We start from the raw sequence: 12,453 nt of genomic DNA, 5'->3' as shown, positions 1-12,453 counted from the left end.
CATTTCAGTTTATTACTGTTTACTGCTCTTTCCAAGAAATATTTCAAAGCATTATTTTTGAAAGCATCTTCGTGTTGCATGTGCCGAAGACTTTTGCCCAGCACTGTATATACTGAACATTCTGCCATAGTTGTACTGATGCATTACATTACGTGTGTGTGTGTGTTGTACCTCTGCAAGTTGAAAGAGAGCAGACTGGCCGCACTGCTTCACCTCAGATACAGAAACCTGAGAACCACTAGATGAAATCTGCAACAAAACAACGGTAAAAACCCTGGTATTATCCACACTAAAGTTGTGAGAACAAAAAATATCCAAATATCACTATGTATATCATTAGCTCCTAGATAATTATAATCACTTTGTGATCATCTTTTAAAAAAAACCCAGTAAACACTATAACCCACAAAAGCCCACAAGTAACGGAGCCACAACCACCATCTTTTGTCACATTTACCACACTCTTCCACTCTTAATATTCAAAGCAGTGTGATGCAGGACACCATTTCCGTCTTTTGCACTTGATACGTTTCGCGGTTATCGACCTTTCGTTGACGTACTGAACAAAGTGAGCCTATTGAAAATTCGGCGAAACTATGCTGAAGTAAATGGTGGATACTTGGAGGTTATGGTAACACCGAAGATCCGAGCATACGCAAGAATTTGGTTCAGACTGCATATACGCTGCTGAACGATAATTTCTGGGGTGCGTGTAAGCAGATAATACCACCTTAAATTCGTCATTAAATTCAACGATGGAGAATATACCGCATATACAAACACAGCTGCATGTTTAAAGCAACCTTTACAGTAAATTATAAGGGTTGGGGTGATCAACTACTAAGCCAAATCATTACGAAGCCATTAGTCAGTCTGTTTTGGTAAAAAGGACAGTCCAGATGACTTCATTTAGATCTCAATAGAAAAAGGACTGAAGTTGCACCATCATTATAACACATCTGCACAAGTATGTGAGTAATCACAGTGTGAATTCATGACTCCTCTGCCGATGGTGCCGAATGGCATGAAGACGCCACAGTGAACAAAGAAAGCTTTCAGTCGATGTTTGCAAAATGGCCAACTAGATCAGCCGAGTACGTAACAGCTGTTGAAGAACGTCTTCGACATTATCGTTTCTTATCCCACTGACTGGTCAGATGTGTGCTCGTTTAATGAATCGTATCAGAACCAGGAAGGACGCTAGTGGAGGAAAACTATTTCAGATATTCGACCTTGCTGTGACCTTGATGCCTTTCAGATCAATACTGAAAAAATCTGATCTTTCTGAAAATCATCTGAAAATGATTGTGATATAAGCAAACTAACACACTTTAAATTGTGCTTTAATCCTTGACGTGAATGGATTATTTTCTTATAATGGCACAGATATGAAGTGTGTAACTCTTACATATAAACTTGACAAAAGCATACAACCCCAATCACAAGACATAACACCACTCTGTTGCTGATGATTTCTCCTATAACACCAAAATGCAGAATGATGTAATAGTGTTTGAGAAATATCCATTCATTCATCCATTTTCTGAACTGCTTACACCGATCAGGCATAACATTATGACCACCCGCCTAATATTGTGTTAGTCCCCTTTTTGCTGCCAAAACAGCCCTGACCCGTCATGCACTGTGTATTCTGACACCTTCCTGGCCATGTTCACACTAATAGGTTTTCGTTTAAAAACGCATATTACTCGCAGCAACAACTCCACCTCACTGTCGGTCCATTTAAAAAACTCTGTGCTTTTCCTCGACATATTGCCGCGACATTTCAAAGGGCCGTAAAGTAAATAATTGGCGTCTTACGTTTTCCTCATGCACGGTACAGGGGCGTAAGTGTTTTCACAAGACATTTTAGACGAAAGCGCTCTATTACCACGGACGTAGCCTTTATCAGAACCAGCATTAACTTCTTCAGCAATTTGAGCAACAGTAGCACGTAGCACTTCTGTTAGATCGGATCACAGCCTTCGCTCCCCATGTCCATCAGTGAGCCTTGGCCAATCATGACCCTGTCTCTGGTTCACCACTGTTCCTTCCTTGGAGCACTTTTAATAGATACTGACCACTGCAGCCCGGGAACACCCCACAAGAGCTGCAGTTTTGGAGATGCTCTGACCCAGTCGTCTGTCTGCCATCACAATTTGTCCCTTTTGTCCCTTTGTCCATTTTTCCTGCTTCTAACATCAACTTTGTGGACAAAAATGTTCACTTGCTGCCTAATATATCCCACCCACTAACAGGTGCCATGATGAGGAGATAATCAGAGTTATTCACGTCATCTGTAAGTGCTCATAATGTTATGGCTGATCGGTGTATTTCCTATGCAGATCTATGAGGAGCCTGAAGTCTATCCCTAGGCGGGGGGACTAGAGTTCAAATTCTTAGCACTGCTTAGCTGCCACTGTTGGTCCTTAACCCTCATGGTGCTCAGTTGTATAAATGAGATAACTGCAAGTCATTTTTGTAAATGTAAAAAATATACTGGATTAGACTTCTTGACCCTCCTGTAAGCCTGTGTATGATGGGGTCTGGCTGGAGACTCACCTCAGCTAGCTGAAAGAGAGGAGACCGCATGCAGCTGCTGGGTAAATCTGGCGAGTTGGGCTGAGAAAGGCCACATACCTGAAAAGCCACGACAAGACGTTCAGGATATTAGATGAGATCTTTTCTTTCTTACATATGCGGCGTAACGAGTATTGACCAGGCAGTGTTCATCATATATATATATATATATGTATATATATACACGTGGCTCACACATTTACAGGTGAGGCCACTTTAGTTTTAATCGGAGTGACTTAATTAAAGCTAGAGGTATAAAACATCTCCCTAGCTGGTACTTAGCTGTTATTACAGCATGACATACTATTGCTTTGTTTATTCTTCATGAACATATTAATTTAATTAACTAGGTGTTTGCCAGAGAGGGGAATACTAAAAAGCTAATTAAAGGTCAGCAGCTCACAATTAACCAGAGGATTTTTATGACCACGTTAAGTGCTCCTTCAACTTAGCAATTCCACATGCTGCATTTTAATGAGTCTTTAGTGGATAGCTTAATAGAGAGCAATTCCACACTTCCTTACGTTAATATGCGGGAATAGAATTGAAAAATGTTTTCTCACCTCTGTCTGGGGCGCTGCTGCGCTTCGACACTCTGAATTTTTACACTCTTCAACAAGCTGGGGTGGACAGGAGGAAATCTGCACGAAATAAAAAACGTACAAAACGTTGAATGCACACGTTTGAAGCTGGATATGCACGCGGCTGCTCATCACTTCGTGTGTGTGTTTATTGTTTTTACCTCGGCCAACTGGAAAAGGGCAGATTTCCCAGTATGCTTTGCAACATCCGCAACCCCGCTCTGTGAACTACTGGACGAGATCTAAAAATAGAAAAAAAAAAATATGATAACACATCTAAGGCACTGATGGAGACCTCAACGAATCAAAGGTGACGTGAAAGGTCAAAATGAACACCGTTTCTTTTCCTAGCCATAAAACATGCATAATATAATATGCATTTTCCAGACAAATTAGTGCCGAGTTGAAAAGCAGAACATCTGGTTCAGGTCAGGTATTCTCGCTAAGTGAAAACCAGTTCCTTTATTTAACACTTAGACAACAACACAGGAACCGTAGGTCTAAAACAAGGATGCTCCAGAAGCATGCCCAGACTCTCACTTTTGTTATCCTTACATGTGTCACCTTTTACACTTGGCTGTAATCAGATGTGGGGAAAAAATTATAAATGAAAAATTTCTCATAATAAACTTTCAAACCTTTTCCATGTTCGGTTCTCTCAATAACTGTCAAGGTCAAGCCTAAAGACACAATTATGAGCTTTACTTTAACAGCAAAAGATTTCTAAACACGTCCAAGTTTGGAGATCCGGGTTAAAAAACATCCAGATCTGCATAAAAAGCTCTGTGTGTAATTTTTTGCTTCTAATTAAGTGACGTATTTATGTGTCTGCAAAAAAAGGCCACAGAGGCAGGCAGTGCATTGTGGTATGTCGGTGCATTGTGGTATGTCTGTGTGTGTGTGGTTTAGATAATATGTGGTTATCAGAAAAAGAAAAGAAAAAAAACACATGTCCAGGGCTGCTCTGATAAATCCAGCTTCCCTGCTTTTGAAAAATAATCTCTCAATCAATACAGCCACATTTTGCCCAATGATGTAATAGTGTTTGTCTATTAAAGAAAAGAGATGCTGCTTATTGTTTTTCGATGGACCCGCCCCCCCCAGGGCGCTCTTCAGTGACATAAATGCAGAGCTGAGGGCAATTAGGATCACTTAGTAGCAGCAAAATGGAGTTTACTGCAGATTAACAGCAATGAGAGGAGTCCATAGAGACACGCGCATGCCAGGCAAAGCTCTACCTTAGAGTCAAGAAGCATTCACAGGCACAGGAACATAGACATATACTGAGCCTCGGTATTAAATGTCCTCCATATTTGATATATGATCCAGTATGCAAGTGATTGGCTAACGTTCCGTGATCTGAAACTGGAGCAGAATGCAGTCTCTTATTTAAATCTGTCACATTTATTTATTCGCCCTTTTCTTATGGTTTGATTTATGGTGTCCTGAAACAAGGGGTATCTATAGAAAGGATTCCTTTAAGGTTTACCAGTTATAGATGCAAACTCCTATTAGATAAGATTTTATTTCATAACCATAAAAAAAAACAATTAAAAAAAAAAAGTGTTAATTCATCAAACATCTGCATTGCTTTTAATTTCCTAATTACGCCATTTTTAGAGAGATCTGATCCTCCCTCAGAGATGCTTACAGATTGTACCACAGAAGCTCATCCATCCCAAAGCAAACACACCATCACAATTAAGACTTATTTCCTCATATCTTTCCTCTAACGGCCCCGTCAGTGCAGCGAGGGCTTGTACTGAGTCACGGCTCAGTCTCTGTAACAGTGGAGATGGGCCTGTCACAATCGATTCCGCTGGCCAGAGATCATGTGTTCATTATATCAGGGAACAAAGAGAACTTATTTCGAGGCACAGACAGCAGAATGAACACCCTGCCCCTTCTGTTGCTCACAGCAGAAGACGCTCATCTGTGCCCTTTAAGCATGTTTACAAAGGTTTGGTAATGCACGGTAAACATACATTATGCGTTGTAGTCTTGCAGATTCTGGAAATTATAGCACTCTTGCCACCTTACATCACTGATCGTGTATTTTTAAGATCTGCAGTTCTGATGCTTTTTGGCTGGCAAAAACTGCTCTAAAGTTGAGCAACAGCTTTCTGCTGAATTAACATCTGCTCCTAAGTTTTTAAATGCAGAACTGCAACATCATTTGTGTTAGCGTTTCAGCCTTCTGAGGCAGATGCCATGTATGCATGGCACTGTGATTTCTGAAGAAATAAATCTCTTGCAATAACCACAAACCGTAGCCACCTTAACTTGTCCGCACACGCATACCAAATGTGCTTATCATGCTATTAAATAATACTGCCAGGAAAAATCACATGATAGGGTATCATGATTTTTGAGCAGAATTGCTACGGTAAACTTCTTCCTTACATAGACAGTGTAATAGTCGATATGCTTTGCTGCTCTTTTCCTACCATTTAATGTCATAGCACAAACAACATAATGCTAATTTTCACCCTTAGTTTACTGTAATGACATTCTCTTGTGTCAAGCATCAGACTAGACCAGTGTTGGATAATAATTCCTGCTTTTAACAGATGTGCTACACACACAGCTTGGTCTGTGTTTACAGGCACTTGTATAAAGACTCAGTTTAACCTTTGATTAGTGGGGCTGTGATACCGATTTGATGTCACTAGAGGGCAGAAGACACTGCTAGTGATGTACTGATGGCAGCCAACAGCCGCTGTTTTACACTGGTAATGAGATCTGGATAATTCGCTTACAGCGGATAAGAACAGGGGAACTTCTCAGAGTGCTGCTCATCCTTTTGCATTTATATTGGTATAAAAATGCACATTAAGATGACTGAACATTAAGAATTTTTCAGTGACCCCAAACACTGACTACCGTACAATTTCTTTCTGTAACACTTGTGTGTAAAGTACACCGATCAGGCAAAACATTATGACCACCTGACTAATATTCTATTGGTCCCCCTTTTGCTGCCAAAACAGCCCTGACCCTTTGGGGTCATGGACTAGATCGCTGAAGGTGTGCTGTGGTATCTGGCAACAGGGTCGTCGCTAGGGCTAATCATTCGGGGCTCGAGGCTCGAATGATTTTAATCTAGCCCTGAATGTTTTATTCAAAATTTTGCCACTGGAGTGTAGAGGACTTAAGTAAATATTGATCGTTTTAGTTGAGCACTGTTGCCTCTCTCCCTAATTAGCCCCTGATGTTTTCAAATCCTAGAAACGCCCCCGTCTGGCACAAAGATGTAAAGATCCTTTATGTCCTGTACGTTGCAGCCCCACCTCACAACTTACAACTTTAAAGGATACTTACAGGATGTAAAGGACTAGATACTGACCACTGCAGACCGGGAACACCACACAAGAGCTGCAGTTTTGGAGATGCTCTGATCCAGTGGTCTAGCCATCACAATCTGGCCCTTGTGAAACTCACTCAAATCCTTACGCTTGTCCATTTTTCCTGCTTCTAACACATCAGCTTCGAGGACAAAATGTTCACCTGCTGCCTAATATATCCCACCCACTAACAGGTGCCATGATGAGGAGATAAGCACACTTCACCTGTCGGTGCTCAGAATGCTATGCCTAATCGGTATATGTGTAACATTAGCGACTAAACACCTAAGGAATAAACCTTGCGCTGACTTTTAGTGGGAAGTGTGTTGTTTAGAAGAAAATAATCCACATCAAGCGAGGCAGAGGAGCCTGGTTTATACTTGGCGTGTGATTCTGCATGCACGTGTTGAAGAAGCGGTAGCTCAAGCAACATCGTTCTCACACTCGCTGCTTATCTTATGTACTTCTAGAAGATTTAAAAGTGACATTCAATAGACGGTGCGTCAGAACCGAAAAAAAAAAAATCCCTATCCATCAGGCTGCCAAGTCAAACCCTGAAGTGTTTAAAGCAGCCACATTTGATTTGTTTGTTCACACTGTAGTCACAATCCATCACATATACTGTATGTGCCCTGGTGTTATATTAACAATGTAGTTGTGCACATGCCAAGTATTTCAGGGAAGCAGAAGTTAGGCAGATACCAACACAGACTTATCAGCAGATTATATTTCACATAAAGCCAACTTCCACTTGTGATCCTAAATGTGTTCAGAGAAGTTAAAAACGATTTCAAAGGTCACCTTTCTATCAGAACCAGCATTAACTTCTTCAGCAATCTGAGCAACAGTAGCTCGTCTGTTGGATCGGATCACACGGGTCAGCCTTCACTCCCCACGTGCATCAGTGAGCCTTGTCCGCCCATGACCCTGTCACCGGTTCACCTCTGTTCATTCCTTGGACCACTTTTGATAGATACTGACCACTGCAGACCGGGAACACCCCACAAGAGCTGCAGTTTTGGAGATGCTCTGATCCAGTGGTCTAGCCATCACAATTTGGCCCTTCATCAAACTCGCTCAAATCCTTACACTTGCCCATTTTTCCTGCTTCTAACATCAACTTTGAGGACAAAATGTTCCCTTGCAGCCTAATATATCCCACCCATATATATACACACACTTTTGTTTTTTAGTTATAGTAGTAGAAATTTTCTATTTAGTTATTACTGTATTTATTATTGAGTTCTAGAGTTCATTTGACTGGTCACTGAACTTGTACATAAAAAACAAAAAAGAACAGCTCTATAAACAGCCAAAATATTGTTGTAAACATTTAACAAGCCATATTTGATCATTAAAAATAAATTGGTGCTAAGAGTAATCAATATTATAGTATTTGTCCCTGGTTGCAAAACATTTGAGAACCTGCTGTAACTGGACTGCTCTGGCCATTTACCTACTGGAAATCCTGATTTTGCAATACAACTTTTGCAAAACAAAGATAAATGTAATAACTGCTTTCCTTGGAGGTGATTGCACCAACCACGTAACTAGACAGTCTGTAAACCCAAGAATCAACCAAGATCTGTGATCTTTCGCAATGATAAAGCCGACCAGGTTGTAGTGTTATTGTCGTACCTCTCTGGCAGTCAGGGCGTGCTCTCCAGCTAGCAGCAGCATGCTCAGGCCACCCATCTTAGTCGGATCTACACAAACAACATACAGACAGAAAACAACACATCAAGGGGGAACACGGAAACTCACATGATATGGTCAAAAGTATGTAGACAACTGACATGGACCATGACACTTTATTCCAAAAGCATTAACAAGACATTCATACAGAGTTGCTCCCCACCCTGCTATAACAGCCTCCATGCATCTGAGAAGGCTTTCCATGAAAATTTTGGAATGCTGCTTGGGGATTTTGGAAAATGAGGTTGAGAGTTCTTCCAAACCAACCTTAGTCAAATCATGGCTTTGTGGTACTTGATTTGTGCACAGATGTATTGTCATGCTGGGAAAGGTTTGGGCCCTGTTAGTTCCAGTGTAGGAAAACTATCATGCCACAGCATACAAAGCCCCTCTAGACAAAATCATATGCCTCCAATTTTATGGCAAAGCTTTGGGGAATGTCCACATATGGGGGGTCATGGTCAGGCAGCTACATACACTTGGCCGTATAGTGAATATACGGTCCCCTCTGAAGGTATTGAAACTGTAAGGCTAAATCTTTTGTTTTTGCTACACAGTAACACCTCTCAGATCCGTGTCTCACGATTCGCGACTTCACCTAACTAATTTGCATCTGCGAATTTTTTGCAGACCGGCGAAATCATCGCAAAATCCTGCAAAAGTGTTTACGGCTAATTTCGTGGCCATTTATACATTTTCATGCTTTTTAATGTGAAATTATTGAGGAAAATTTTGTTTGTTAATTTAGTAATATGAATATAAAAGTAAAATCAACAAAATATCAATATAAATAAAATATAAATGTTATTTTAATTATATCGAACATCGCCGATATCACGTACGTACAGTACAGCCATTACGACACACTATTGGCTGGAAGGGTTGGAAGTAGACAATCACAGAGGATTAACAGTTTTACCTAGCTGCTGATTGGCTGGTAGCTACGATGCTTTGTATGTGTGATGTCGCGGTTCATCTCCCCGCACCTTGTACTTGGTTCAACATGAACGTAGTGTGAATAAGTGATCTCAGTGATTTTTTCCGGGCAAACATTTATTTCTTTTTTAAGGGTAATGTTTTAAGCTAACTTTTAAATGAAATTAAAGTGTTTTGGGAGCATGATTGGGGTCATATTTAGTGTTTAAACTCATTTTTTAGTGACACTACCGCACATTCGCGAAACCTCGTCATTCGCGACGGGTCCTGGAACGTAACCTCGTGGATGTGTGAGGTATTACTGTACACTTAAGACATGAGACGATAGATTATGATTTCAGATTTAATTTCCTGATATTTCATCTAGATGTGTTAAATTCCTCCTGGGACTGTCCATCTAACAGTTCTGCTGCACTCGGGATGTTTGGGTATTTGTTAAAACACATTTGTTGTCTAATCTGTTGCTTTCAAAACAACGCATTGACAAACATCTAGCACCAAAAATATTACTAATATTAGTATATACTCACTTACCACTTTATTGGTAACATCTACACATTTATCCAGTTATCAAATCAGCCAATCATGTTGCAGCAGCAAAAAAAATCATGCAGATACGGGTCAAGAGCTTCAGCTAATGTTCGCATCAAACATAAGAATGGAGGGAAAAAATGACTTTGATCATGAATGTTATTATGAGAAGGGCTGGTTTGAGTGTTTCAGAAACTAATGATCTCGTGGGATTCTCACACAAAAGGGTGTCCCGAGTTTATACACCTTGCTGATAAGAGAGGTCTGAGGAATATGGCCAGATTAGTGTGAGCTGCCAGGAAGGATACAGTAACTCAAGCTCGGGTTGGACGGGCTACAACAGCATTGGGTTCCACGCTTATCCACCAAAACCAGGAATCTGAGGCGCAGACTGCCCCAAACTGGACAGCTGAAGATTCTCCTCTAACCGCTCTCATCAACCAGGTGTTTCAGCTTGCAGACCCTCAATACACAGGATGTGTTTTGTTTTTCACATAATTCTTTGTAAACTCTAGAGACAGTTGTGTGTTGAGCTCAGGAATTTCTGAAATACTCAAACCAGCCTACCTGATACCAACATCCATGCCATGGGTCAAGTCACAGAGATCGCACTTTTCCCCCATTCTGATATGTGATTTGAGCATTAAGTGAAGATGCATTGCGCTGCGGTCACAGGGTTGGCCGATGTGGTGTACAGGTGTTCCTATTAAAGTGGACAGCGAGTGTATATTTTGTGCTATAACCCAACAGTTCTTGACTAGTTTTATAGAGTTTTATCACTGGATTATACAGCTTTGGAAGTGAACTGAAGAGTTCTTCAACATGTGTGTGAATGGCCTGGGACACACATGATATTTGATACTATACAACAAACAAGGACCAAACACAGTTTAAGCACAAAATAGGACGATGTAAATATACAAATGAAATATGCTAGCTTCACAAATCCTTGCAAAACCGATGCAAATTACACTTTGATGTAGAGCAAAGTGATGCAAATGAATTAAATTTGGGAACAGTCAAGGATATAAAGCTCTCTTGGTGTGCATTATACCTTTCTTAAAACTTTCTAAGCTCCCGGCTATTAGTGGTTGTGTTCATACTGAATTTAGAGTTTGCTTCCTACATTCATTTATAAACTCATTTGTTTTCATCAATGTGCCTGCAATTATGCTACCCATAAAAACTACATCTGTATTACAGATGTTTTTACGTTCTGATGTGTGCTGTTTAACTGCGATCCATCTACATTATGTACAAAAAAAGTTTTGCTTCTAAATAACTGACAGTGTTCTCACTGAAAAGGTCAATGACCTGATGTGCACACTCCCTTCCCGAAGCTATGCATGTGCAGGCAATTAGTCACTTTGCAAATCAATATGCATTCAGAAATCAGAGCTTTGTGCAGTCTTGGGTTACAGATTTGGGCCTTTTGTCAGTTTCTCTCTGTCTGAATGTGTCGCAGTTCCCAAAGTGACAAACATCATGTGCTTCTGTTTCTGTTTTGGTCCTGTCTCCACCCTAGTCATTGATTTGTTCTCCTGTTGTGTTTACCTGTTCCCTGTCTGTACCTTGGTTAGTTTAAACCCTGTGTGTGTCTCTTTTTGATTGCAAACTCTTGCCATTTGGGACACTGATTAGTTGTTTCATTGTGGTTGTGGACTATTCCATGCTAGCCCTGTCTGCCTAACCTCTGCTACTGACAATAATCCATGATTAACACCAATCAGGTTAACGTTGAATTTAGTCCTATCATTTATCAGTCACATTAAAGCCATCAGACCTCAGAGAAAAAGGTTTGTGCCTTTGTTCCAAGGCCCAATGTTTAACATATTTTTAACCCAGTCTTGGATGAAATTCTACAGTGCAGATTCTTAGATAGATTTAATCTAAGTCATTATGTTGTTCTTTCGGCTGCTCCCTGTTTGGGGTCGCCACAACGGATTATTTAGTCTGCATGTTTCGATTTAGCACAGGTTTTACGCCGGATGCCCTTTCCGATGCAACCCTCCCATTTAATCTGGGTTTGGGACTGGCACTGAGAGTTCACTCTTCAGTGGCTGGGTTGAGAGAGTGGGATCCTGGAGATCCAGAGCACTGGAGAACCAGGAGGTCATTATGAAAAAAGACCAAAACATATCTGTATTTTATGCAACCCACCTGCCATGGCGAAGTTTAGCTGTGGTGTGTTGTCTGTTTTGGGCACTTTTTTGGCAACAGAGATGTCCTTGGTGTTGTTGGAGGGCACAGACCAGGTCTTCTTCCGCACGTTACTCACTGCATGAGTGGGACTCTTCACTGGCTTGCTGGTGGCAGGACACCACTTATAGCCTGGGTTTGCTTTCATAAAGGCATCTTTATACTGCTCAAAAACAGAGACACAAAACACCAATACAACTGTGAAAAAAAAACAAGCAACGTGAAAACTGAAGAACACCATTAACCCCTTAAAGTCCAGCACTCAAAACTACATGCCTTTACAAATTGTACTGATTGGAGATCATTCATACTTGTTACTGAATATACTTTAACCTGAATAATATGCTGCGACATAAGGTGTTAAAAATTAGATTTACACTCACTGAGCACTTCATTAGGAACATTATACTAACACTGGTTAATACTTTAATACTAATATTTCCTCAAGACATGTAAAAACATTCCTTTGAGATTCTGGTCCATGTCGGCGTGATTGCATCACACAGTTCTTTTGTTGCTTTTTCGTTATTGCACTATTCTGAGTAAACTCTAGAGACTCTGTTGTGTGGAAGATCCCAGATGATCAG

The 12,453-nt window shown here is 40.6% G+C and overlaps 1 protein-coding gene across 3 annotated transcripts in view; it reads right to left on the bottom strand.

Moving 5' to 3' along the window:
* Nucleotides 1-12,453, bottom strand: part of LOC131366511 (HMG box transcription factor BBX) — a 35,267-nt gene that overhangs the window by 6,755 nt on the left and 16,059 nt on the right. For all 3 annotated transcript variants that reach the window (XM_058411009.1, XM_058411010.1, XM_058411008.1), the window contains exons 5-10: nucleotides 11,828-12,029; nucleotides 8,144-8,211; nucleotides 3,323-3,403; nucleotides 3,144-3,221; nucleotides 2,563-2,640; nucleotides 172-249 (exon numbers count right to left, since the gene is read on the bottom strand). In XM_058411009.1, coding sequence (XP_058266992.1) covers nucleotides 172-249; nucleotides 2,563-2,640; nucleotides 3,144-3,221; nucleotides 3,323-3,403; nucleotides 8,144-8,211; nucleotides 11,828-12,029 — 585 coding nt within the window. The remainder of the gene's footprint in view (nucleotides 1-171; nucleotides 250-2,562; nucleotides 2,641-3,143; nucleotides 3,222-3,322; nucleotides 3,404-8,143; nucleotides 8,212-11,827; nucleotides 12,030-12,453) is intronic.

This window comes from Hemibagrus wyckioides, linkage group LG16 (assembly GCF_019097595.1).
Source record: "Hemibagrus wyckioides isolate EC202008001 linkage group LG16, SWU_Hwy_1.0, whole genome shotgun sequence".
Taxonomy (NCBI): Eukaryota; Metazoa; Chordata; class Actinopteri; order Siluriformes; family Bagridae; genus Hemibagrus; species Hemibagrus wyckioides.
Note: the sequence above shows the minus strand (reverse complement) of the source record. Positions and strands in the feature narration are given on the sequence as shown.